The sequence below is a fragment of the Limanda limanda genome, chromosome 14 (assembly GCF_963576545.1).
Source record: "Limanda limanda chromosome 14, fLimLim1.1, whole genome shotgun sequence".
Taxonomy (NCBI): Eukaryota; Metazoa; Chordata; class Actinopteri; order Pleuronectiformes; family Pleuronectidae; genus Limanda; species Limanda limanda.
This window is the reverse complement of record NC_083649.1, coordinates 9128687-9155798: the sequence shown is the minus strand read 5'-3', so window position 1 is coordinate 9155798 and position 27112 is coordinate 9128687. Positions and strand designations below refer to the sequence as shown.

General features: G+C 42.7%; 3 protein-coding genes and 1 long non-coding RNA gene across 5 annotated transcripts in view; 1 reads left to right on the top strand and 3 right to left on the bottom strand.

The window, feature by feature from the left end:
• The first annotated feature begins 100 nt into the window (after positions 1-100).
• smad9 (SMAD family member 9) lies at positions 101-7957 on the top strand. The gene is made up of 8 exons (XM_061085721.1): positions 101-166; positions 2174-2725; positions 3394-3609; positions 3834-4094; positions 5072-5182; positions 5464-5685; positions 7029-7285; positions 7420-7957. The coding sequence occupies exons 2-8, from the start codon at positions 2530-2532 to the stop codon at positions 7561-7563; spliced, it is 1407 nt and encodes a 468-aa protein (XP_060941704.1). The 5' UTR covers positions 101-166; positions 2174-2529; the 3' UTR covers positions 7564-7957.
• Positions 7958-8094: 137 nt separating this feature from the next.
• rfxap (regulatory factor X-associated protein) lies at positions 8095-11534 on the bottom strand. Its single transcript, XM_061085960.1, has 3 exons — positions 10843-11534; positions 10094-10204; positions 8095-8766 (listed from the first exon to the last, which is right to left on the bottom strand). Exons 1-3 carry the CDS (start codon positions 11278-11280, stop codon positions 8662-8664), a joined length of 654 nt encoding a protein of 217 aa, XP_060941943.1. The 5' UTR covers positions 11281-11534; the 3' UTR covers positions 8095-8661.
• Positions 11535-14152: 2618 nt separating this feature from the next.
• On the bottom strand, positions 14153-15569 carry LOC133019359 (uncharacterized). Its single transcript, XR_009682874.1, has 4 exons — positions 15026-15569; positions 14708-14804; positions 14495-14588; positions 14153-14403 (listed from the first exon to the last, which is right to left on the bottom strand). It is a non-coding gene; the product is annotated as an uncharacterized LOC133019359 (long non-coding RNA).
• Positions 15570-19244: 3675 nt separating this feature from the next.
• LOC133019900 (serine/threonine-protein kinase DCLK1-like) overlaps positions 19245-27112 on the bottom strand; it is a 50112-nt gene continuing 42244 nt past the window's right edge. Inside the window, exons 8-17 of one of the 2 annotated variants that reach the window (XM_061086491.1) lie at positions 26420-26595; positions 25917-26036; positions 23725-23871; positions 21094-21227; positions 20835-20912; positions 20594-20690; positions 20417-20497; positions 20206-20319; positions 19991-20064; positions 19245-19310 (exon numbers count right to left, since the gene is read on the bottom strand). In XM_061086491.1, coding sequence (XP_060942474.1) covers positions 19253-19310; positions 19991-20064; positions 20206-20319; positions 20417-20497; positions 20594-20690; positions 20835-20912; positions 21094-21227; positions 23725-23871; positions 25917-26036; positions 26420-26595 — 1079 coding nt within the window. In that variant the 3' untranslated portion in view covers positions 19245-19252. The remainder of the gene's footprint in view (positions 19311-19990; positions 20065-20205; positions 20320-20416; positions 20498-20593; positions 20691-20834; positions 20913-21093; positions 21228-23724; positions 23872-25916; positions 26037-26419; positions 26596-27112) is intronic. The other variant, XM_061086490.1, reaches the window with a different exon arrangement.

Sequence of the window (27112 nt, the reverse complement as noted above, 5' to 3'; positions counted from 1 at the left end):
AAGCCATTCATACTGAGGCCAACTTGACACTTAAACGTCAACACACATGCTCGCAGACACTATCCACACACACGAACATCCACACACACACACAAACAGACACACACCTCCAGGAACCCTTCTCATGCCCAGGACTGTCTGATGCGCACTTGTCATCACTGCTGAGGTGAGAACCAAAAACAAACTTTACATTTCTACAGAAATCAAGAAATTCTCCCACAACCTCTGTTATTGTGAGTGTTTGTATATTTGTGTGCTGTTTTTAAAATACTTGTAAAGAAGAAGAAAAAAGGGTGGCACTGTTGGGCAACTTCTTGGGAATGAAATATTCTTATTTCATCATTATTTTAATTATGATCAAATATTGGGATGATTTAGTCTGATTGTAACAAAATAAACATATACAGTCATTGGTTGTGATACTAATCCACCTAATTAGGAGTGTGTTGGACGCGTGCGTGTGTCTGGCGTGTTGATGTTGTGTCTGCAGTGTTGGTCTCACACTATGACAGGAATGACTTGCTCACATTATCCACTGTGCCGCCAAGGTGAGGAGGCTTCTAGTGGCTTAGTGCGCAGCCCGGGTTTCTTTTTGGAGTCTTGGCACCAAATGAGTGGTTGTAGTCGTAGTAGAGGAAGCTGGCGTGTTTACTTTATTTGGGGCAGGGGGTGTCCTGGTGATAAAGCATTAGGTAATTAGCCTATCTGAGGCTGCAGACTCAGTGACGCCAGGCTCCATAAAGCAGCAGCAGCAGCAGCAGCAGCACAGGACCGATGCCGCAGTCTGTGCTGTCACTGTGAACCGCAGCTGTCTGTTTGTGTGTCTGTGTTTGTGCTCACACTGCTTCTACACGCACGGAGCACAATGTAGACTATAGGACTACTGAATCACACCACTTACTGTTGTTACCTGTTGGCATCTCTAATTAGAAAAGTCCACACAGTCCTGGAGGAGCGTGGTCTGATTCTGTTGTGTTAGATTTGGATGATTGCATGTCCCAAAACAGACGCTGTGGTTAAATTCAAAAAGCCTCCACTTCACCTTTTGTTGGGAGAATCATCTGCACAACATTTACTCTTCCTGCACAACGAGCAGAAATAACCTGACACGCAAGAATGCTTTACAGGAGACAGTGTTTTTCTACCTCATGGGTCAGATATGATAGAGTGTGCCGCAGGACGTCCTGCCACAGGAGATAAAGCAAGTAGATCACCATAATAAAGTCACTGTTGAGTCTCTCACATGCGATTATTGTTACTGTATGAATATCTGAGAAAACAGATGTATCAGTAAGATTGTTGTCGGAGTGACATGCACTGAAAATGCCTTTGTGGCACTGATTCAATAGGCTGGTGGAGCCAAGTGAGCACTTAATACACCTTGAGATTTCCATACCTGATCGATTTCATATCAGTCTTCAATATTTTCCCGCTGGGCAGAGAGACACAAACATAAAAACAGAGAGCTCTCTCTTTCTCTCTCTCTCTCTCTCTCCCTCTGTCTGTCTGTCTCCCTCTGTCTCCCTCTCTCCCTCTCCCCCTCCTGTCCTGTGATGTGTTCTGGCCAGACAGTATGGCTCCTGGGCGTCAGTGGCATGATCATAGAAACAGAGGCCAGAAAGGACATTCCTCATTGTTGGTGAATCTAGACATGAGCTCGGCTCCATCTTGCCCTGCTCTCTCTCTCTCAGGCAGTTTGGGATATGTGGTTACACTTTATTAAGAAGAAGAAGAAGGAGAAGAAGATAAGATTAAATCAAATAAGATGTACCTTTATTGATCCTCTGCAGAGGAAATTCAAAGTTGACAAAGGAGCACAAGGAAATAGTAGCATAAGGGAAATAATAAGAATAGAAACAGAATCTAGAATGAATAAAATACATTCATCCTTACAATTGAATCCTGAGCTCTCGTTACCTGCACATCTTTAAAAACTGATATAATAACATCTGTGTTTATTCAGCACTTCACAAAAGAACACCAGTAAAAATACATCGAAATAACAATAAAAAGATAAAAATAGAAGTTAAAGACGTGACAGAAATGTAAGACTGACCTCCAAATACAATCATTTTGTTTTGATTTAAAGAAAGCTATCGACTCAACCTGCCAGCTTTTTCCTTCTCAGCTAAAGCAGACCTTAATACCGGTTTCCCATCTCTTCTCTCGCCAGGTGATTGAAACCCGACCTGAATTTCTGGCTGCGTGAGGAGCAACCTTTCCTCCAGGAGGCTTCAAATCCAGCGCTGCCGGATCGGATCCCTCCTGTGCCAACCCAGAGAGGAGATTTAGGGTTTGCGCTGCTCTGGCGGGAGTCCAGCTCCTGCAGCCAGCTCTGCTCGGAAGTAACAGCGGAATACGACGAAAGACAGAAAGGCCTCTGTTTACACAGACTCTGCCTCTTTTATCCTCACCTCTGTTCCCTCGCTGTCCCGGCTGCTCATTTTGCTGTCCTCGAGGGAGCTGTTTATCTCTTAAACATCACCCATCAGCTCATCTCGGCCCTCCCCCTGTCGCATTCATCTCAAAATGAACTCCACAAACGCCATTACGTCCCTGTTCTCCTTCACCAGTCCGGCTGTGAAGCGCCTGCTCGGCTGGAAGCAAGGTGACGAGGAGGAGAAGTGGGCAGAAAAGGCCGTGGACTCACTGGTGAAGAAGCTGAAGAAGAAGAAGGGGGCGATGGAGGAGTTGGAGAGGGCACTCAGCTGCCCCGGGCAGCCCAGTGAGTAACATGGGGTCTAACGGGGTCACAATGCAAACCTCAGGGGTCTTGAGATAATTTACAGGATAGGAAATATTAATTACCCTGATATTTGATTGTTTCTTTCACAAAAGTTATACTTTACATTGCTGGACCTCTGGAAATGATGGAAATGGAACAATTTGAGAAGTAAAATCAATCTTTGGTGCACAACAAACAACATGTGACGAGGGGGGGGCATGTTTTATTTCATGAGTAGTGAGATAAACATTTTGGGAGCCTCTGGCTGTGAGATCACAGGTTTGATTGCGACAGAAGCTTTTTTTGCAATGTGTTCTTGCACAAGACCTGGAAACTTAAACGAAAGAAACCATCTTGAGCAAGTCTCCACAAATCCTTGGATTAAAAGCCTGAAATATTAAATTATATTATAATATTTTTTTGCCAGAAATCAGGATAGATATTTTTTCTATTTTTTTCTTTTTTAATCTTTCCTGAAATCATTTCAATTTCTTTTTTGAAATCATGATAAAAAAAGACATATCTAGGTTCATGTCAATTAGCTGAGCAAAGAAAAGAACAGAATCCTCGTAACTTTGCAGAGTTTCCACGCGGTAGTAACAGTATCACAACGCATTTTCCTACTGTAGAAAAGTGTAAATCTGACCGTTCCATTTTCAATCCTTCAGGCAAGTGTGTGACGATCCCGCGCTCGCTGGACGGCCGGCTGCAGGTGTCCCACAGGAAGGGTCTGCCCCACGTCATCTACTGCCGGGTGTGGCGCTGGCCCGACCTGCAGTCCCACCACGAGCTCAAGGCCCTGGAGTGCTGCGAGTTCGCCTTCGGCTCCAAGCAGAAGGACATCTGCGTCAACCCCTACCACTACAGGCGCGTGGAGACTCCTGGTACGCACAATGTCAAAGTATAATCCTCTGAGTTAGCTTTACAACGTGAGGTAATTGTTGAATTTTAATGTGGCAACTGTAAAGCTTTTATTGGTTCTTAAATAGAGGCAGGACATCTGATCCGGTGCAGCGTTCCCGAGCCGAAGGGATTTGCAGTAACATGATCTTTCTCGCTCTTTGTTTCTCCCTCTCTCTCTCTCTCTCGTGCCCTTGTCTCCTCTCAGTGCTGCCGCCCGTTCTGGTCCCACGCCACAGCGAGTTCAACCCTCAGCACAGTTTACTGGCCAAGTTCAGGAACGCCTCTCTGCACAGCGAGCCTCTGATGCCTCAGAACGCCACTTACCCGGACTCCTTCCTGCCGATGCCCTGCGCCTCCTTCTCCTCCTCCAACGCTTCCTCCCTCGTCTCCCAGTCTCCCACCTCGCAGAGTTACCCCGACTCCCCCAACAGCTCCGCGGAGCCGGGCAGCCCGTACCACATCACGGGTAGGGAAACAAAAACAAGCAAGCCCACACCTTTTTAAACGTTGCTGTCTTAGCCGATTTTAGACTTGAACTCCGGAGAATGTCCGCACGTTTGGATCTTTACTTCTTCCAGAGTTTGCCTTTTTCCATATAAACAACGCAGCAGGAGATTCTCTGGTCAGTAGGGACGGGAATCGGCAAGGACCTCCCGATACGATACTTTCACGATACTTAGGTGGCGATACGATATGTATTGCGATTCTGTGGGTATTGCGATTCGATATTACGATTTCCTGGGATTTCTTTTGGTTATTTTTCTCTTTTTAAATACTGGACCATGGAAAAATGTTGAATCACACCTTCAAATAAAACACAGTCAAATTCACTTAGAGCTTTACAAGTTTTATTTCAAATATTAACATTAACTTAATGACTGCCGGGCAGCCAATAGAGAAAATAAATAAAAATGTGCCCTATTATTGTAAAGCCCCTGTCAACTGCACACAAACTGACAGATTAAGAAATGTATGCCACTTAGGCTACTTTTAAACAATAAATAAAAGGTAAATGAAATAGAATGAAATAAACATGTGATGTTGCTCCCCCCATATACCCCCCCCCCCCGTATATACCAATAAATATATTAAAAAATCGATTTGGGAGGCAGCATGGCGATTTAAAATCGTCATTCACAAGAATCGCGATTTGTAACTGAATCGATTTTTCCCCCCATCCCTACTGGTCAGACACATTCACAACACACAAATTTAACTGTGGAGATCATGTGTTTGTGTTGAGAGGACATCAACACAACTTCTCGACTTTAACAATCTTTTTTGGAGTCGTGTATGGCTCCTCTTTTTCATTCCTTTCTCATTTACTTATCAGTTTTCCTTCCATCGCGTTAGAAACATCAACATTTGTGGAAAGTTTTCTTTGTGTTGAACCATTTTTTGCCTATTTATCATCTCGTTGTGTTGTGTGACCTGTTTTTCCAGCTGAGACTCCCCCGCCTCCGTACACCATGATGGAGACAAGTCCCCAAGACGATGTGAAGTCCGGCAACTCCACAACAACCACTAAACTTACCTTCTCTGCTCCACACACAGGTAAGAAAGTAGACAAGCTAAGTACTATATAAATATATGCAATTTAAATTATAGTAATACATCTATCTACAGGTATAGAGATGTTTTTAGTGTATTCATACTGAGGCATTGATTCCTTCATATCCTCAACATCCCTGCTGCAGATAATGTTGCAAATCAATGGCACCAATGTGTCTTTATAGGATTTTTACATCAATATGATAAAGTATCTCAAATTCAATACAGCGCAGGATAGAATGTGTTCTCTGCGTCTCTGAGTCAGCCCTCTCTGGTGTTCGTAGATCTACGTCCCGTTTGCTACGAGGAGCCGGAGTACTGGTGTTCCATAGCTTACTACGAGCTCAACAACCGGGTGGGCGAGACTTTCCACGCGTCGTCCCGCAGCGTCCTGGTGGACGGCTTCACGGACCCGTCCAACAACAAGAACCGCTTCTGCCTCGGCCTGCTGTCCAACGTCAACCGCAACTCCACCATCGAACACACACGCAGGCACATAGGCAAAGGTAGGCTCCTGCAGGTAATAAATGTCGGGACTAGGGTTGCAAAGGGGCGGAAAGTTTCCGGAAAGTTTCCATGGGAAGTTTAGCTCGGGAATTTTGGGAATTTTGAAAAAAAAAAAAAAAAAAACTACGCAAATTTAACGCTGTGCAATAAAAACATAATTCAAAACTCTATTTTAAAGATGTATGGAAAGCAGCACACGCTGCACGTTGAGTTTCAACCCTCCACTGTGCATTCTACCATCACATGCACAGATAACTCCCAGCATCCTTCACTCTACAGCAGGGCTACTGAGGCCTGCTGTAGTGTGCAGGACTAGTCAGGTAAGTTTCAATGATATCACTGGGGAAAACATATTAGCATGCTGATTGAGGATTGTTCATCTGTTCATCTAGCCTATTTCCATTCATTTATCCATCAATTGTAAAATATGTTTACAGACGATTCCAATTGTTAAACTATTTACGTCTCTGCCATTGCATTAGTGTTTTTTTACAAACTTTTTTCTCATCTTATTCTACAGAGCAATGCCACGTGCACTCTCTCATGTGTGGAGGCATTTCACCCCATCCAATGTAGAAGGAAAGGCTGTGAACATTAGCAAATACTGTGCAAAGACCTATGTTAAGAATGACACAACGATGCAGAAGCTTATAGTCAAGTTCCCAAAGTTTCCTCAGGGCTCAAATCAGCCTATGACAAATCAAAATGTTTATATTTATGTCTGTATATGACAAGGTAAATACAGTAAGTATAAATTACCCACAACATTTCTAGTTTATTTCCGTTAATTCCCGTATATTCCCGTTAATTCCCATGGAAAGTTTCCAACTTTGAATATTCCCGGAATTTTGCAACCCTAGTCGGGACACACAGTTTCCTCAGAGACTGAAGGAAAGCTCCTTTTATTTCTGGGGAAAAAAATGAATATGCAAACTTTATTTCTTCCTGCACCGAATCCTTCAGGCTACATAATGTTGTTTCTGTCTTGGTCAAAGAGTAAAGAAAGGCTGCTTTTGTTGGACGGACATCAAGAGTCTCTGTGGGCTACAGTAATCTGTGCTCTGTGAGGATGTGTGTGGTTTTCTATGATAGGGGTGACACAAAGGGTTGAGGGCAGTTTGTCCCCGACTCAGACGCTAGTGACACGACTCAGACATTCCTCATTTACGAGCGGCGATGCCCTCGTGGGTTTTTCTCTGGTGGAATATAAAAAGAACGAAGCCTTTTCCGTGGAGGCGACCGACTGATGATTGTGGTTTTTATGCTCTTTTGGACATTTGAACTGCTTAAGCTTCCAGACATTCAAGTTGTTGACTCCATTTTCCCCCTCAATCCCTCTCAGGGTTACACCTGTACTACGTGGGCGGAGAGGTGTACGCCGAGTGCCTGAGCGACAGCAGCATCTTCGTCCAGAGCCGCAATTGCAATTTCCAGCACGGCTTCCACGCCACCACCGTGTGCAAGATCCCCAGCGGCTGCAGCCTCAAGATCTTCAACAACCAGCTGTTCGCTCAGCTCCTGGCCCAGTCCGTCAACCACGGCTTCGAGGTCGTCTATGAGCTCACCAAGATGTGCACCATCCGGATGAGCTTCGTGAAGGTACTGACTGATACGGGACATGATGAGAATCTCACTGTAACTTTGTATTCTGTTATTTTGACCTTGAAGTTGTCAAATCACTATATAGGCAAACAAATTAAACAGCTGAGATCCATGGTCTGTCCTCTCTTCAGGGTTGGGGCGCTGAATACCACCGTCAGGATGTGACCAGCACCCCCTGCTGGATCGAGGTACACCTGCACGGGCCCTTGCAGTGGCTGGACAAGGTCCTCACACAGATGGGCTCCCCTCACAACCCCATCTCCTCCGTGTCCTAACACGAGCACCCGCACACTCTCGGTCCTTCACACAGGTAGTCGTAGATTCTGTATGCTCCGCTCGCTCCAGGTGTTCTGACCCGTGGTCCGTCTCTCTTGACCTCTCACACAAAATGAGAAAAATGTATATTGCAGCTTTGTCATCCGATGCAGGACTGAAACTATGTGTATAACTGAATGATGGAGTGTTCTTATAATTTCAGTACGGTAAAGCATTTATCTAGTTGACTGCACTCAAAGACGAGACAAATTGGGACTTGTAGGTACTCAAGACTTGTGTTATGTGTTTTAAATGTTATTGCTGTATTGTGTATTGTATTCTATAAGTGTTGAGTAATGTTTGACTTCCTGTACTTTATTCTGTCATTCCATTAAAGTGTTTTTTTTTCTTTAAGAGTTGAATCTTTGTTTTCGTATAATAAATGGAAGAAACATATCCCATTGAAATATAAACACAGAGACAATGATCTGTGATATTGAAGTCTCACCTTCACAGCAGGGGGGATAGACACTAACACAGCTACACAGGAATAACACACAATACGCAGTTTAATTTGTACACACCACCATGCATCCCATCAAACTTCATTTGAATTCATTTTTGTACACAGTTTGAATTGATTGTTCTGTGACATGATAAAAGTTTTGTGTTACAAATGTCATGGAGCACCATCTGAATAAAAACGAGGCTACGGGAATGCACTGCACAAACGTAAACATTAAAAACCTCAAGAGTACTGCATGAATACGACTCCATAAATAACACTAAATAAATAGCACAACAACAAACAAAGAATCTAGTCCAGGAGAATCACGTTTTTAAATCATCTGAGCAATTTAAACTCGACATTTATAATCCAGAGTTTTGATTCTTTTTGCCAAATTAGGAATAAATAATGGATGTGAACTCTAATATCTTGTATTTAGGAAATCAAACCACATAAACAGCACCAGACACGTTCTGATTGGATGGTTAGTCCTGCCTTTAAGATCCGGTGAGTTCAGTTCATCTGTCTCACCGCGGCTGGAGAATTGTTTCAGTATCGTAACGTTTCCCTTTATGCATCAAATGCCAGCGTTCACGTCCACCAGCCGCTGTCAACAGCCCGGGAACTGTCCCTGTGATTGGCTGCGGTTCTGTGTGGCCAGGAGCTGCTGCTGCTGCTGCAGGAACCCGATCACCTCTGGACTCCGGAGCAGTGACTGGAAGACACACACAATCACATGTGAGTGTAAAGTGCAACAGCAAATATTTCTGAGGATCTAACCTTTGACTTTCTTTTTCTGCCTTTGTTGGGGAGATAACGCCTTGTGTCAAAATGTCCTAATACCACATTTGAATTCACTGGATATGGATTTTATCAGAAATATCTGTCCCCTGAAGACGTCTGATTCTTTTCATGAAGAAACATAAATTATACCAAGAGAAATCAATGAGGAATCAATTTGGATGTAACAAACAAATGACCCATCTCACAATGTTAAAGAAAGAGACAAAAATCCTGGATCCCCTGTATTTCCTGACCCAAACAAACAACAGCTTTACACCAAGTTTCATGGCATCAGCCCAGAAGTGTTAATACATAATCCTGCTAACAGACAGACAGACGAATGAAAACATATCCTCCTTGGCAAAAGCAATAAAGTAAGAAGCAGGGTTCATACACATTTTGACCAATGGATTTCCATGACTTTTCCATGACTTTACAATAACTTTAAACCAAATTTCCATGACCGGACATTTTATGAAATCTCGATGTATACGCGAAAAAGTGACAAAATGTAGTGTTCAAACTAAAAATGAGAATTCCAAGGCATACAGTAGTATACCATAAATGACACAAACCCAAGTATGCCTGCTTATATTTTCAGCGTATTTCTTTAAAATCATATGAATTATTTAAAACATTTAAAGCGTAAGTGAACGACATGAAAATATGAATATAACAAATTTCCATGACTTTTCCAAAACTTTTGGGATGTTATTTTTTTCCATGACTTTTCCAGGTTTTCCATGACCGTACGAACCCTGAAGAAGAAGTTAGAAACACAAATGCTTCCTTGCAAGAAGGGGGGATATTCTGGATCCAGCCATTTAGTAGAAAGGAAATTGTTAAAAGTCACATATTAAACAAACTGGCTTGTGTTGGCCGCCAGTTTGAAGACAATCTGTTAAACCTTTAATGTGTCACTATTGTGTTGTTTCCTCCATCAAGAAGGTTGTGTAATAATCAGCGCCTGTTAGTTAGTTGGTAGGATTACGTCAAACCTACTATTCAGATTTCTACAGATGTGGAATGGGTCAGGGAGGAACCCATAACAGTTTGGTGCCTGTCCAGATCAGAGGGCAGATCTAGGAAATATTTGTCAATTCTTGAACACTTTTTGTGCACATTTTTGAGCAGATCCAAGTAAAGAATGGGGATGTATTGAATTTAAATGTGGTTGCATGAGGAAGTGTTGGGCCTTGGTGGAGGTGAGTGCTCTACTGGGTTCTACTAGGTTCCACCAGTGACCCAGTGGGACTCACCAGTCTCTTCTGGTTGAGGACCTGCTCTATCAGGGAGGGTCTGGCCGGTCGGTCCCCCATGGCACCAAGTCGCTGCTTGTTCACAGACACCGGCCGCTCCTCAGAGTTCTCCTGAACACAAACACAAAGACACAAACAACCATTAATTGACTGAACCACACTTACTTACTGAATTCTGGACTAACAGAGGATCACAGGATCAAATGAATTAAATGTAAACAGAGCTTAAGGGGGGGTGGGTAGCCTGAGTCCAGAACATGTGGACATGCTGACATTCTTACATTACAACACACGTGTCTAACTGACATTTGAGTCGGATTTTGAGCTGGACACCATTGTTTCTTATACTTAAAACATGTTGCACTTTGTTTAATATGCAGACCTAACTTTTTTATTTTGATAAGGGGTTAAATAGAAACTTTGATATCTTTTTGAGTTGCACTGCTGACTTAACTTATAAGCCCTCTTTTTTATTTATTTTTATCACGTTGGAGTTGCTAGTTTAAACCTACAGTTTTGCACTTTAATATTTGAGCCTTTGTTTACATTTTGTTTTGTGCTGCATTATACGATGACAAACAGTTTGTTGTTGTCAAAATAAAATTAACTGAAATGAAATGGTCAATTTTTTTGATTCGTTTAGATTAATCGACTAATCGATAAAATAGTCGACCGATTAATCGATAAAAAAATAGTTGTTTTTAGTTAGTGGCAGCCCTAAAACAAGTATGAACAGAGTTTCCTCTCACGTCTATCTTCCCACTGGACATGGCCTGGTCGCTCTTCTTCTTCTTATACTTGTCCTTGTACATCTTGTTGCGGTGCTTCTTGCACATCCACGGCTTCCGCTGCTTGGCCACCTGCGACGTGGTCTCCGTGCAGCCGTCGTACGTGCACTGCTTGGGGGCGTTGTTGTTGTCGCCCTCCGACATGTCCTCGTCGTTCAGCTCCTCCGGGCTGGCGGCGCCGTCCCGCGGGTCCGAGGTGTCCAGCATGTCGCTCTCCTCGTCCGGGTCGTCCATGTCGTAGGAGGACGCGTTGTTGTTGTCCGGTTCGTGGGGGGTGACCACGTTCCGGCTGTCCACCACCCCGGCCTTGCTCACGTAGTACCGCTGCCCGTCCTTGGTGAGCAGCAGCGTGGAGTCCCGGTCCTTGTTGGCCGGAGCCGAGCCGTCATCTTCGCTCATGACTGCGGGGAAGGAGCGGAGCGGCAGCCGCAGCTAGCTTAGCTTAGCTTAGCCTAGCTAGAGAAATAGCATCCCGTTAGCTCGCGTTAGCTGAGGCAGCGATGTGTAGACGTGTCCGCAAGCATTTGACTTTACAACCGGACGTTTCACTAAGTGGTTGTGTTGAATATCATCAGATTTAGAGATAATAAGAGAGGATCTGTAGCTTCCTGTCGATAAACTGCTGCTTAACAGACTGTGTTCACTGAGAGGACCTTCTTCTTCTCTGCTTTCAGGTCATGTCCTGCACTGACCCCCTGTGGTCAAAGGGGGAAATACATGCTCCAAAGATATGTATATTTTATTCAAGATTCAAGATTTTTTATTGTCAAATGAACAGAGATAACATGAAGTAGTTACTGTCAATGAAATGCTTGGGTCACACACTCTCTTTAAGCAATGCTCAGTAATTTCAACCCCAAAAAATAAATTTAAAATAAAAATAGTATAAAATAGAATAAAAAGAATAACAATGAAATAGAATTTCAAAAATTTAAAATAGAAAATAAAATATATACATCTTAATATATATCTTAACAGATGAATGTTCAATTTGTGCAGTAGTGCAAATATTAAAATATGCTTGTTATGGTGCTGGTGCAAATATGCAAATATTCCAGGGTGCTGGTTTGGTGGAGTTATTGCAGTTCAGAGGAGTTTAAAAGTCTTGAAAGTAAATGCTATTAGAGAAGAGTTTAGTAAAACATTAATTTAATATTGTAGAATATAATATAATACATTATATCTTCCTTTACATTCCACAGCTTTAAATTCGCGTTAGCTGAGGCAGCGATGTGTAGACGTGTCCGCACGCATGTGACTTTACAACCAGAGGTTTCTCTAAGTAGTTGTGATGAATATCATCAGATTTAGAGATAATAAGAGAGGATCTGTAGCTTCCTGCCGATAATCTGCTGCTAAACAGACTGTGTTCACTGAGAGGACCTTCTTCTTCTCTGCTTTCAGGTCATGTCCTGCACTGACCCCCTTTGGTCAAAGGGGGAAATACATGCTCCAAAGATGTGTATATTTGATGCTATTAGAGAAGAGTTTAGTAAAAACATTAATTTAATACAGTAGAATTTAATATAATACAATATATGTTCCTTAACATTCCATAGTCTTACATTCCTTAAAAACCTGCATTCATAATTAAGGCCCGAGCACTGACAGGCACAGGCAAATTGTAAGGATTATTTATTTTTTTCAGGCAAATGAATTGGCTTCTCGTTATTATACATTTTCTTTTGTTTTTATTTAATTACATTTTTTCTTTTTAACTACGCAGAAGTGGAACTGCACACCTCCTGCACAGAAGCGGACTGCGCAGGATTTATTTTATTTTATTTTATTTTATTTTATTTTATTTTATTTTATTTTATTTTATTTTATTTTATTTTATTTTATTTTATTTTATTTTATTTTATTTTATTTTATTTTATCTAATTTAATCTAATTTAATTTAATTTTAAACTGTATTAGTACAAAATAGCAATTTATTATAGTTGGTTTGAAGTTTAAGAAATGTGATTTTTTTAATACTGCTGAGTAGCATAATCTGTATCAATATGTTTTTATGTTATACCTTTGGGGTGTTTGACTTGTGTATTTAATACTATTTTTATTTGATAACTATCAATATATTTTCCTTATATACATTCAACTGTATTTTGCATTTTCACTTAGCTGACGCTTTTATCCAAAGCGACTTACAAGTTACAGTTTAAGTTGCAGGTTTGAATATAAGAAATGTAACTATGTGTACTGGTGAGTAGTGTAATCTGTATTCATTTGTTTTTAATGGGCTGGTCCTACATTTTCTATGTAAAATCTATATCTTAAAAGGTGCGAGGAACTGTCGACAGTTGTCAGACAAATGTATTTCTCAAGTTAAGTACTAATATCTTTAAATGTATTTAGTCAATTCCAACCCTGGTAACAAAATATTTTTCAATTTCAGTTTAAAACCTAAACATGGAAATGATGTATCAATATATTGATGAGATTTAATTACTCTAATTCCAAATAAAATAATCAATACTCTTGTTGGTTTATGGTTATTCAGGCAGGAAAGGAGGACACTAACATGACTGAGTGTATTTTCAAAGATCTACATGTGACAAAGCTGAACGTTTCTAAGGACGAGCAGTTTCATTTTTCATTCAAAACGAGTTTTCAGATCTACAATGGCTCCACAAAACTCTGAACTTCTGGGGAAATACAGTAGCTGAGACAATTCTATCAATAATTTCTCTTCACACAGTGACACTAGACGAAAAGCAGTATTATTGTCACAGTGAACCTCTACGGACAGGCCTGATCCCCTGCTGTAACCAACTGTTTCCATGATGTTACCTCGGCGTTCGCCAGTGAAGACAAGGTGGGTCTATCGGCGTTTGCGGACCTTAAGGGGGATTTGGAGAACAAAGGAGAGAGCCGCGGGGGGGCTCGCGCCGCTGCGCGGACCGATCGCGACGTGTGATCTTATTAGCATATGAATCGGAGTCCAGCCGCTGGCTAGAACCTCTCTCTACTCACCATTGGAGGAAACCACAGACCCTTGAAACTAATGTCACTCGTGATTGGCTGGTAGAAGTGTTGCTATTGGTCACCTTATGGGTCATTGCAGTGCACACGTGGGGTCACAGCATTCCGCACGTGGGGTAAGCCCCTCCCACACAATATTTATAATAAAAATGTATATATTAATATTTATTATTATTTATAAGTAAGCCTTTAACAAAAGCACTGCAGTTAATTAAAACTAAACATTCATGTGATGCTTGATGCTATAGGTGAACATATTGTACAGGGAACAAATGTGAACAAGGTATATGTGGAGTGAAAGCTTTATTTACATACAGCAAAAATATTGTACAAAATCTCAGGTGAGGCTTGAAATGTTTCTCTGCAGCCTCTGGGTCATGACTTCTTTGTGGGACTCTTCTCCAGTGTGTAGACGTCTGTGGTGTGTAGCTGTGAGATCCAGTGTAGCTTCCAGTCTTATATGAAGTGTGGGACACAGGTCGGTGCACTCCTGGCTGTGGAAGGATGGATCCATGTCATCTGTCCCGCTTCAATCAGCTGTAAACACATTCAGTAAAATTAGCACAGTTCAATGACAACATACACCTTTACATGTAACTGGAAAATTATTTAATGAATATAACCTTACCCTCTTTCTTCTCCGACAACTCCTCAATGCTGATGTAAGGTCTGGTCGGATCATACCGGCTCATAGTGTGTCTTTGTACGTCATGGACAGGCAGCTGGAAAACAACACATGTAACATGACTTTATTATTAATAAACGGAAATAGCCGCGCTGCATCACCGTTGGAAGATCCACAGCAAAAAAACACCAAAACAATTCATAAACAGTTACTTACATTCAATGGCTTAATTTTCTGCACTTTAAATCCGGACTTTCAGCGTCTCAGCCTAACGCCTCTTTGTTTGTTTGTGTGTGTGGGGGGGGGGCTGAGGCTGTGAAAACATACAGAAAAAAGTCACGTTGATGAAATAACTTAACGAGAACAAACTGTTACATCTAAGTAATTCATACATATTTACACATGCACTAGATCTGCTCCAGCACTCGATGCTGTATTCGTATTTTAGCAACTTTCTCGCTATCCCAAAGAGTGGCGGACATGCTTTCAGATGTACCAGTTAGCTTAGTGGTTAGCATGGCGTCTCTAGCTCACCGTAACTCAGGGACTGTGCTTCCGTCTTCTCCGCCTCGACTCGTCCACACCGGGCCCGCGGCTCTGCCTCCACACGCACTCATCTTCTCCTCCAGAGAACAGCGTCGTGTCGACTTCAGCAAGTTATTTACCCCGAAGACAGAGTCACTCGTACGGGACAAGCTAAACACGACCCGCTTCCTGTCTGCGGGACACTCGACGCTGCTGCACGGCGTTTACGAGGCTCTGATTGGACGAGTCCATCAGCTGATGACGCGAGCGGGTGACGTGAGCAGCGGTTACTTCATGGGATAAGTATTTGACTGAGGCCAGGTTTATTTTTTGTGGTGTTTAGTAAATTTACACACATGATTCACTCATGCTGTTCTGTGTTCGTAACCTTATAGTTGAATGCACTTATTGTAAGTCGCTTTGGATAAAAGTGTTGACTGTTTTAATGGAATACTGAGAAAGTTTAATAACAACAATTAGACAATTGAAGTTCAAATTATGAAGGAATTTAAGCTCTATATTGTGTCTCCTTTATATTTAAAATAATAATCAAACTGAGTGGAGATGTATGTTTTATCCAAACAGCCGGCTGCTGTGTTTTGTCACTGTGCAGTCCATGGGGGATTAAATATTACACTGAAAAAATAAATCATTAAATCAATGAATGTTTCATAGCAATTTTGAAAGTAGTGGTGAAAAGGTACCATTTATAATTCATGGAACAGCTTAGTTTGCCATTGACATGTGAATTTGATGCCAGTATTTTGGGAGGACAGATATTTTTATGGAAAGCCAGTAGAAGTTTGGAGCTTACAGGACACAGATGATCATACCCAGCATCATTTATTTGCTGGTAGAGGTGTGGTTTACACTTCCTCTGTGCATTTAACCAGCACAATTGAAAAAGTGACTGTAATCATGCCACTCTATACAGTTGTTGAGATTTAGGATTGTTTTGGATGACAATAAAAATTTGAAATAAAGTGCATTGTTTCATTTCTTTTGACTGCATTGACCTTTGTTCGTGGTATACAATATAATTCATTATAGCACACTTACTTACTTAAGAACAATTTAAAATTTCAGGTTTAATATTTATTTTAAGCCTGGTTTACTCAGCCAGATAGTTTGTTGGTGCCTCTTACACATTGGTGTTATCTGCTCTCAGGGAAACTGATTTGCATTTGTGAAGCTCAGAGCATTGTCATTTGCATATGAAAGCGTCCTCTAGGAGTTGGAGCAGGGGGGGTCAAATCTCAACAGCTCACAGGCTTGACAACTGCAGGAACCCTGAGCGTTTCCTTTGCTGCCTGCAGATACGTGTGAAAGTCGTTAACCGAAGGATGTGCCAACACTTCTCTGCGACACAGATTGACACAAACGCTTCTTTTCATGCAGTGTGAATAACCCTTTTTTCATGAAACCTCCAGATACTCCCCCACAATACCTTACGAGTGAAAAATGTTTTTATTGCTTTTTATCAATGCCACACAGGACTTTTCCGGCCCACCTCTGATAACTGCAATACAAATGCTTTTTATTGAATGTTACCGAGAGAAAGTCCAAAACAAAATTTCCACGAATAGATGAAGTGGACAAAGTTTCCTCTCTTCTCCACCATCATCCCACCTGTCGTGTCAAGTACAGAAAATGTTGGCTTCCACTTCTCCGACCAGAGCAGTTGTGGGATTTATGACAATATATCAAGTACCTCTATGGTGAAGTGGCTTTTCAGCAGATAGTGGATAACAATAGCACAATTAAAAGCCTCAGTGGGAGGATGTGCCTGTGTTTTAAAGGAAAAATTGACCATTCAATAAAAGTGTGGGATCCTTAGTGCACTGTAAAATATGGGATTTAATGGTTGCATTTGAAAAAGCATGGAAACAAAGTGACAAATAACATAATTGAATAGATTTCAAGCTCTACATTTTATTATCAAAAAGTATTTGACAAATTGAAGCTCTACAAACAACACAGACACTTTGTTTTTGGAACATATTTTAATTATTACTATTATTATTGATAGATCATTGTTGAACAGAGGTACAGGTATTGGTATTGCAACAGGTTTGAACACTGTGGTGCAGCTGTGAGAGCACTTTGGTAAACCACATGTGCCCGTGTGCCGGGGAGAGTTCATCCCCACAGCACAACTAACTCATACTGATTGGGTCAATATGACGGCACATCACTGTCTATGTGTGACGATGGGAACAAATACACAAACTTCTAGACACGTGTGACAACAGCAGGGAAAAAGATCTGAAAAGAGAAAACCCCTGTATCCCACATCTTCTCTTTTTTTTGTTTTGTTCTCACATCAGTTATTGGGAATCCCTTTGCTTTTACAGAGGAAGTGACATCGTTCCCAGTGTCCGACAAGAAGAAGAAATGGTCGTCTCATTTCGTCCGTGTAGATGAATGTAAGCGGTGCAACGTCAGGTCTTTTTCAACGTTACGGTTTCATTTCGACCCGATTTTTATTTTTATTTTGCTGACACACACGAATGACTGAGTTCTCTACCAGTAAATAAATATACTGTATTGTGGACTATCAAAATAAATAAAATTATGTTATTTACATAACATATAAAACAAATACCTCATCACTAAACTGCATTGTTTTTTTTTCTATAAGAATACGCTACTGAATGTCTGTCACGCTTCCGTCTGAATAAATGAAGCCATGAATGAGGTTGTACAGAGCTGAAATAAAATCCTCTTCACCTGTACTGCTTCTCTATTGTGCTGCTGGTTCTCCGGCATCCATATTGACTCTGTCAGACCTGTGTGACTGCACCCAAACCGCAGTACTTTGTGCAAATAGGCAGTCGCTCTCCGGAACTGTACCTGAAACATTTCTACAAAGCCACAAAAAGTGTCGCAACAACGACACTTCTCTTCACTGCTGGAATATGTAGATGAAGTATGTCTTCGGTGTTTTTGGAAAAAATGTAAACAAGGCTTAAAATACATGAGCGTCACAAAATAAACAAGATATCAACATGGAATGAATGTGTGAAATTGAGTGCATCAAGGGGAAATACTTCAAATGGTGAGTTTGCTACACAAGCACCCAAATTCTGGAATTTTATGTGTAAAGATGCTATGGATGAAGCAGAAGGGAGCGATCCAATGCACCATTATTTGACAAAATAGCAGTCTGTGTAAAATGTAAACTGTAAAACTGCAATCCAACGTTACAGGAAGGCAATGCCAATACTGTGTTGAGCACAGGATTATAGCACAAGTGCTGTCTTAGATGTAGTTTTCAGTGAACACTGCTTTCTGGAACACATTTTGTAATAAAAAAAAGTCCCTTCTCCGCTCATTTTTTCAACATTATACTGTTTATCAAGTCTATGCTCATACCTGCCTCACAATCCGAGCTTCTACTTCTATTTCCATTATGTCATTATTCCACAAAGCTCTATAGGACAAGTCAAGAAAAAGTTGTCCTCAATGAAAAAAGGAAAATACATAATCAATAAAAAGAAAGAAAAGAGTATGAATAATAATGAATAAATAAGGTTCAATAAAACATGAACATTAGTCCATATTCTCATATTGCCTTGGAGAGCGGCTCCGCCATAAGGAAGTTTCCATGTTGAGCCCGGATCATCACTGAAGGGTAAACAAATCACTGTCGCCCTTCCTCGCTCCTTGAGCCCTGCAACATGTGCTCAGGTGAGAGAACGTTAAAAAAGGAAATAAAGAAAAGTCTTTCACATCGTTCTGCCCCTCTCCCTCTTCCTCGTGATCCCTGTTTCTTGTTGCCTCTTTAGTTCTTTTCTCACTCAAAGGTCTCCACCCTTTGATCGATCTCTCCTCCAAGTTTGGAGAGATGGATTCAGGGAAGATACAAGTTTTTTCTCGTCCACAGTTTCCCCCTTTCACCCCCAGCGTCTCCTCTTCCTCCTCCTCCATGCAGAGGGAGGAGATGGATGAGGATCTATGTCTCCTCGCGTCCTCCTCTGCACATCTTCTCCTCCACCTGCTCTCTAGAAGGGCGAGCTGGGGGAGCAGACGGTGCTGGCTGAGCTGATGTGAGATGTCATCAGAGTCGGACGGGAGGCTGGGGTACGGGGGAGGGGTCAGAGCAAGTCTCAGGGGTCAGAGAGGGAGGGGCCATGGGCAGGCCGGGGAGGCAACTGGGAGGCTGGGCCCAGGGTGCGTTTGTCGTTGATGTTGTCACTGGTGTCACCGTCAGAGTCGTCGGCAGGGGCGGCGGCTTCACATCCGGGTGGCGTCCTCGTCTGAGAACCTGCCCCTCCTTATCAAGAGCGGTGGCCTGAGGGAGGAACAGGAGAACATGGGATTAGATCCTTTAATTTAAAGGATCGAGTGGAACAGTGAATAAATCCAGGATGGAGGACGAGGAGAGCCAAACGTGTTCTTGGCTAATGAAATTTAATTATACGGTTAGAATAGAGATTCACAAAAATAATAAAGTGGTTCATAAACAACTAAAAGATGCTAAGTGGAAATGGGAGCTGAGATCCTGGTGTTAGTAGATGCAGCCATCACATCAAGCAAAAACAATCCCTGACATAGACAAACATGGGGATCATATATTTGGAGAGGCAGCATTCACAAAGAAATAGCGTAAATGAAAAGTGCCTGTTACAAAATCCTTTTTGTTCATTAAAGAAACATGGGACATTTAGAACCCAAAGGGTTTTCCACAGAAATCAAGGAGACACCGATAAACACGGACACGACAGGGAGGACAACAACGATGCAGGTATGAAAACTGATTTGCAGCGAGCGGGGGATGAAAGGTAGGAAGCAGAAAGCAAAGGACACAGATCACGAAGCAGGGACGACAGGAAGCTGTGAGAGCAGCAGCACGGCATGTGGGGGGGTGGGCGGACATCAATTTCAGGGACACAATTTTGGTTTGTTTGGATTTCTCGCTGGTTTGTGAACACTCCAGCCTAAGTTGTGTGTCTCTATGGCAACCGGGCCTACCTTATCCAGTACATGGCCGGGTGCTGGTAGAAATCCAACGACCCAGATCTCTGCATAGAAAAGCTGTCATCCAGCTGAATACAAAGAGAAAGCAGCACAATCAATCCAAACAGCAGCTCAGCCACAGGAATAAGAAAAGACTTCATGAAAAGAGACAGAGTGTAACCTGTAGGTCAAGGTGAATCATGGGTAGTGTAGTAGCTTCAATGACTTACAGAAATGACTGACACTCCTGCAGTGGTGTCGTTGACCTTCGGGCTGGTGTTGAAGTGCTTCTTTATCTTCCCTGCTACTGACAGCTGGCGATCATTCTCACATAGACCTTCGTCCTGTAGTGAGCAAAAGAGGAGAGGTTTTAAAAACTGAAAAGAAAATCTCATATTTGTGGGACAAAGGAATGAATGTGTGGGGCTCAGTTGGACTCACGGTGACCCAGGGGTGCTCGAGCACCTGGAGGGAAGAGCATCTCTGGTCCACCTCCACCTCCAGCATGGATCGGATCAGCTCCTGCAGCAGGGAGCAAACAATCATCAGGTTTTATTCCTTCATAATAAAGTGAAGTGTCTCTTTTCAGAATACAAACAATCACACAGGGATGCTCACCTTGGCTGTCTCCGACACATGGTCCCAGTACGGGAGAGGAAATTCAAGCTGTCCCATTAGTATCTGATCAAAAAGCACTTCCTGATCCTCACTGCTTCTGCAAACAAAACATTTTCACGTGAACACGAGTATAAACTGCTCCGGTGAACAGTGTTCAAAGGATTTCAGATGTAGAATTATCATCCAACTATTAGCAAGAGTCACACACAAGTTGAATTTCTCTCTTTGGAGCAGCTCTTACCCTCTAAAGGGGGGGAAACCACACAGTAGGATGTAGGTGATGACTCCAGCTGCCCAGATGTCCACCTTAAGGCCATAACTGCACAAAGACAAACAGCAAAGATTCAGAACATTTCTAAGCAATAACACAGACAGTTAATTCTCTGTAACCAGCCTCCCAACGGCGTTCAGACCCAGATGTTGGCCATGAAATGACCCGTCACATTAGAGGAGCTGTGTTTACAGCTGTGTCCTCTGTCTGCAGCAGCTGATGCCCTCACCCTGTTTCTGCGATGATTTCGGGTGCTACATATGTCGGGGTCCCGCAGACGGTGTAGAGGGGTCCGTCCAACACGGTCGCCAAACCAAAGTCCCCCAGCTTCAGGCTCTTGCTGCCGTCTGCATGCTCATACACCTGAGACAAGAACAAATATTTATAATAATGCTGAGATAAGATACAGATAAATAGTGTGTGAGACTAACAAGTCATCCAATGCATAAACATCATTTCTGACTCCCAGTGTTGGGAAGGATACTTTCAAAACGTATTCCGTTACAGAATACAGAATACATGCCCAAAAATGTAATCTGTAACGTATTCCATTACATTAACTAATCTGAGTAACGTATTCTGAATACTTGGAATACTTCCGGTTTGTATTGCATTTTTTAAGTGTATGATTGCCGCGTTGTTATAGTCAGTGGAGCAGCAGCAGTTTAAACTCTCTCTCCGCCGATGCGGCGGGCCAGCTGGATGTCCGGCTCCCATCCACTCCCACGTCTGTGCCGGCCCCACCGGAGGCTGAAGGACCCCCCCCCCCCCCCCCCCGCGCCAAGGCTGCCTCGCGCCGTGCTACGATCGTTTCGGCGTCGAGTCTATTTTTTTTTGCGCTTGACGCGAGCGTATCGCTCCATGAAACACACTGAAAAATGATTTTAAACGATATTGATGACATTTTATATGATATAAATGATAAAGTATGCATCCCATAGTTTGTATTCCCCTTCTGTTGTCCTGGAGTTTTAATTTTACCAATTTTACCGATCACATTATTAAATGCCCCCCTCTGCCCATCCACTACAGACACACAAGCAGTCATAAAGATAAAAAGAGAGGGGGGGCGGCGGAGAATACGTAATTTACCCTCGACACCCGACATTGAACGGAGAGAACAGCGGAGAAGTTCTTGAGGATGGATGAAATTAAATTGAGACGCTGTTCCAGTTAATGTTGGAGCAACAAGTGACTATATGCTTTTATACTACTGGGTCAACGGGTGATATTATTAGCGCTGCCCGGCGCTTCAGCGTCCGGTGTGAACCCGGCGTGCCTCGCTGGTCTCCTGCAGAGCCATGACAGCGGAGCTCTGGAAGCGCAGGTCGGTCTTCTCTCACCAGGTGCTGGAAGGGCAGCTTGCGGATCAGCAGCTCCGTAGATTTCTGGTAGCGACGGAACTCTCTCAGAGCCTCGGTCCCGGGGCCTGTAACGGTCCCGAGCCGGTGGCGGTGAGGCTTCTTCACGCCGGGGGCCCGGGCGCTCTTACGGCAGCCCTGGTCTCCAGCTGCTTCCTGGGGGCTTTGCCGCCGGTGGATTTACGAGAGAGTGAATAAACTCGAGAAGTACCGTCATGTAATCCACTGATTTCAACAATGTAACTGTATTCTGAATACCATCTATTTAATTTGTAACTGTAACGGAATACAGTTACTCATAATTTGTATTCTAAATACGTAACGCCGTTACATGTATTCCGTTACTCCCCAACACTGCTGACTCCCACTGCATTCGTGTTTGTGCAGCAGTGTGAGCTCTTCATTTTGTTTCTCTCAGGCCAAATCCATCGGGGGAATTTGAGGACAGTGGCATGTCTGGCTTTTTGCTTAACTGATCTTTTTTGCTCGAGCCACAGGGGGGCGCCAGGGAGTGAAACGGTTTTAACAAGCACACACTATGAGTTACTTGCAGCCAGAAACTACTATAGAACAACATTTATTGGTAATGTTCACCCAACTCCACTTGTCACTTCAGCACCGCTTCTTTCAGTGTTTTGCAGCTGATTATTTTTAAATTTTTACGAGCCATTACTTTTCTGCTTTAGTTGACTCTAACAGTTCTGATCAGTATCATTTCCAGATGTTGCTCGCAGCTGTTTTTTTTATTTAGCAGCTACAGAGCCAGACATTAACAGCGACCTTGGTGGAGACTAACACAGAGGGAAAAGGTGGTGGAATATTGGATAATTAAAGTATTAGAATACTCATGGCAAAATATTAGCAAAATGACTCCAAAAGGAAAGACAGTGTTGCTCAGTTTCTGGTTGTTGTTTGTTTGGTGTGGTACAGTGGCAAAAATAAACTTAAACAGGTTTAAAAGATGATGATACATTTGAGATAGTGTGCACCTCAAAATCTCTCAAGATATCAGGACCAATCAGGATCAAAACTCTGGCATTAACTGAAAAGAAGCCAGCGCGAAAATATTCATGTCCAATCAAGCTCAAGATTTTATAGCTTACTGAAACAGCTGGAAAGAAAAGAAAACAAGACAAGACGCTGCAATCCCATCTTTGGTCTGTAGGGGGAGAATGTGGCAACACAGGCCATTCAATCATCTATAGGCGAAAACATCCTTAGAGCCTCTACAGGTGAGAACGTCTGGTCCTCACAGTCAGTGTGTTTGAAATGAGAGAAGAGGGGGCAAAGAAGAGCAGACTGAGGATGAGAATACGCCAAGGAAGGCTGACAGAGGAGGAAGATAAGGATGAGGAGGGAGGAAAGAAACGTACAAGGCTGGAGAAGGAGTGTGCGGGAGGTGTGAGGTCGGCAGGGATGACTCATCTTTGTTGTGAGTGATTTTACTTGAGGACGGAGAAAGAGAGAGACACATGCAGAGCCGCTCGGTGTGAACTCACCAGCAGGTTCTCTGGTTTGATGTCTCTGTGCACAATGTTGAGGCTGTGGAGGTATTTGATGGCACTGGCCAGGTTGTAGAGCATGCCACTGGCGTCTCGCTCCGTGTATCTGTTGGCAGAGGTGATGGCGTCGAACAGATCCCCCCCCTGCGGACAGAGAGGACGGCGTGTCAGCGATGGGAACAATAAGTGTCACAAGAGTTTCTCTGGCGCTTTTCACACGGACAACTTGGCAGATTCACTTTCCCAAGTTTTCACAGTTGCTCATCTCGTCTGCTGAGAAGAGTTCTCGGCGGAGAAGTTGGTTTAGTAACAAGGTTTTCTTTTCGTCTGCTCAGCAGCTGGAGGGATAAACTGTGTCCTCATTCCCCAACTCAGTTGAAACATCTCCTCCCTGTGTCTTAAATATTTCCCTTCCGTTTGATTTTTTCCCCCTTTAATTCCCACTTTCTCTCAGGCTTTTTCTTTGTCTGTCTCATTTTCTCATATTTCTCGTTCTGTTTTAATCACCCTCATCTTACCTGTCTCTCTCTTTCCTATTCCTTCTCTCTCTCTCTCTCTCTACCCCTGACTGGACTAAGTGGAACAGAGGCTTAAAATAGGGCCGGATCTCTCCCTCTCCCTGCACAGACACTGTCAGCCTTCGACGTGCACAGCCAGTTATTTAAATATGAGCGCCGTCAAATCCAACAGCTCGGCCCATGAGCAATGCATTGCAATCACTTCTCTGCAAAAGTATGTGGACACTGGGTGAGAGGTTAGACAGCTATACCTGCAGTTGTTAAACATCTCATCTCAAATGCAAAGGCTCATAACGTGGGGCTGTAAGACTCTCCAAGATGGGTGCAGACACATGGTACACAGACAGGATGTCAGTCAGTGAAACCACAGGTTCCATGTTCTTCCACAACATATTAAAATACAAAAAATGTAGTGGGTGTCGTTTATTTAAAAGAACTTCCCAATACTGTCAAAGTTGGACGCACACTTTTATCGGAAAGATCAGTGTGTGTCGTTGCATTTTTCCCTTAGTTGAAATTAAGGGGAAAATGCCTAAAACCGCAACAGGCAAAAACTATGTTGACATAGTCTGAGTTATATTCTGCACCATTTATTTGTTGCATGCTGCTCTTGCCTCCGCTACAAATTCGCTCTCCCTGTCCCTCTCTCTCCACCTCATTCATCCTCAGCCTCCTCTCCATCCTCCTCCTACACTGGGACGCGCTCACGTGTGCACACACTTCTCCAACAGATTGCCTCTCATCTATATTCTGTAGTACTCCACGCTGCAACACGAACAGATGGATCACATTCCTGCCTCCTGAATTATGCACAAATATTTCTCGACTCAGAGAATGAAGAATGTGAACACACGAGCGCTCCGGGGCCACAGATTTCTATCTCTCAGTCCCACACTGGGTGACGGGTTGGAATTCAACATTCGCCTCAGTAGCTGAACGCTGCTGCTCTGTGTCTGTTGCTGATTCTGCCTCGCCTGCTCTTCTCTAACTGGAGATAATCATCATAATCATCATCATCATCATCATCATCATCATCATCATCATCATCATCATCATCATCATCATCATCATACACAGACAATAGTTGCATCCATTATATCTGTCGGGCAAAATAGCTCGGCCTGCTCCCAAACACAAACATAACAAAACTAGAATCTCACTCAATAAATCACAAACCTCCGCCAAGGCCCAGTAGTCCATTTATATGCTGCACCAAATCTGTCATATTAATTTGGACACAGTTCTAAAACTATATATATTATTGCTAATATTATACTATACATGAACAAAATGTACCTTGGGATTAATAAAGTATATTTCTCTCTAAACTATTGCCTTCTGGCTGAATCCACATTATCTCAGCTCAACAATCGGTGGTAAGTACAGGTTTGTTTTTAGATCCGTCTTCATCAAGACACATAAATTATTTCCTAGGAAATCTGCTAAAATGACAACTCGCAATGTTAAAATAAGCGATAAGTTAAATCTTGGACCCCCCTCCCTGGATCGACGCAAAAATGTAAACGTTCTTGTGTTTGTGTGAATCCATTTGATCTTTGTTGTGTAATCTTGTTGACAAACAAACAGATAAACCCCAAAACAACCCAACGAACAGCAGATGAAAACGAAATCCTTTGCAGAAAATGGAAGTTGACGAACACGGACACACACCTTGACCAGCTCCATGACCAGGTAGAGTTCGTTGTACGTGTCCACCTCCTCTATCAGCAGCACGATATTTGGATGTTTGACTCTGCGGAGGATCGCCACCTCGTTCTGGATCATGTGCTCCTGGGAAAAAGAATTTCAATCAATTTTAGAGCCATGGAAAACAAACTGGGAGAAATTTGGTCTCCTAGATACGATGTCGAGAAGAAGTTTTAGAAGTGATGGGTGTGGTCAGAGGTGAGTGACCACACCCAAAAGAACAGAAAATTGGCTCATGCCTTCAGCCAATAAAGCTAAATTTAAAGAAATTATTTGAGAAAAGGTTTTCCCTGAGTTCTGTTGTTCAATTCTTTGTTTTCTCAGCTCTCTGTTAGTTTTATTGTCACTGAAATTATTTACTGATGTTCAGAGGCTAAAGAATCATTTTCATGTATTTTAGCAGTTTTCAACACAAGTATCATTCAGATGAAGCAAACTTCTACTTGTCCAGCTTCAGACTTCTGTACCTTTCCTCTGCATTTGCTCTTGTTGATGATCTTCAGGGCGTACTCCCGTCCCGTGGTGTGCTCCACGCACTCTCGGACCACCGCAAAGTTCCCGTCGCCGAGCATGCGTCCCACCTTGTAACGGTCTGATATGTAGGATGGCACAGCTGGCACCTCATCCACCAGAACCTCGGCTGCAGGGAGGAAACACAAGGTTTAGAACTGAGCATGTTTTGTAAACTTTGTCAGACTGTATCGATTGCATAACATTGCGGTAACAGAGGACATAGAAAATCTTGTTAAAGTCTCCAGCGTGGGTTGAGGCTGTAATGGCTAATAATTGGTACAGTGTTTAGCAATGTGGCCTCACAGCCTCTAGGGACCAGGGCCCAGACATATCTCTGCAGTGGATGGATAGATTATTTAAAATCAAATCAATGGGTGGAGGATGGTGGAAAATATTGTGGGTGGGGCTTCTCTGAGCCATACTCAGTTTTCTAAAACCATCCCAGTACGATTTAACACAAACTGCAGGATACCAGTTCTTTGTGATATATTTGGTAATTATTAAATTCCAATAATAAGCATGTCAGTCGTTTCTGAATCATTCTCTAAGTCAAATATATGCAGAAAATAATAATTTGATAAATAATCAAATTGATAAATAATTTAAATTATTATTAGTTGTGGCCCTTGTGCTCAGAATCCTGAAAC

Coding starts and splice junctions, on each gene's coding strand:
- smad9 (XM_061085721.1), top strand. CDS start 2,530: ATGAACTCCACAAACGCCATTACGTCCCTGTTCTCCTTCACCAGTCCG. Junction 3,610..3,833: donor CAGGCGCGTGGAGACTCCTG/GTACGCACAATG, acceptor GTCTCCTCTCAG/TGCTGCCGCCCGTTCTGGTC. Junction 5,686..7,028: donor ACGCAGGCACATAGGCAAAG/GTAGGCTCCTGC, acceptor AATCCCTCTCAG/GGTTACACCTGTACTACGTG.
- rfxap (XM_061085960.1), bottom strand. CDS start 11,280: ATGAGCGAAGATGACGGCTCGGCTCCGGCCAACAAGGACCGGGACTCC. Junction 10,205..10,842: donor TGTCCAGTGGGAAGATAGAC/GTGAGAGGAAAC, acceptor GTTTGTGTTCAG/GAGAACTCTGAGGAGCGGCC. Junction 8,767..10,093: donor TCCTCAACCAGAAGAGACTG/GTGAGTCCCACT, acceptor TGTGTCTTCCAG/TCACTGCTCCGGAGTCCAGA.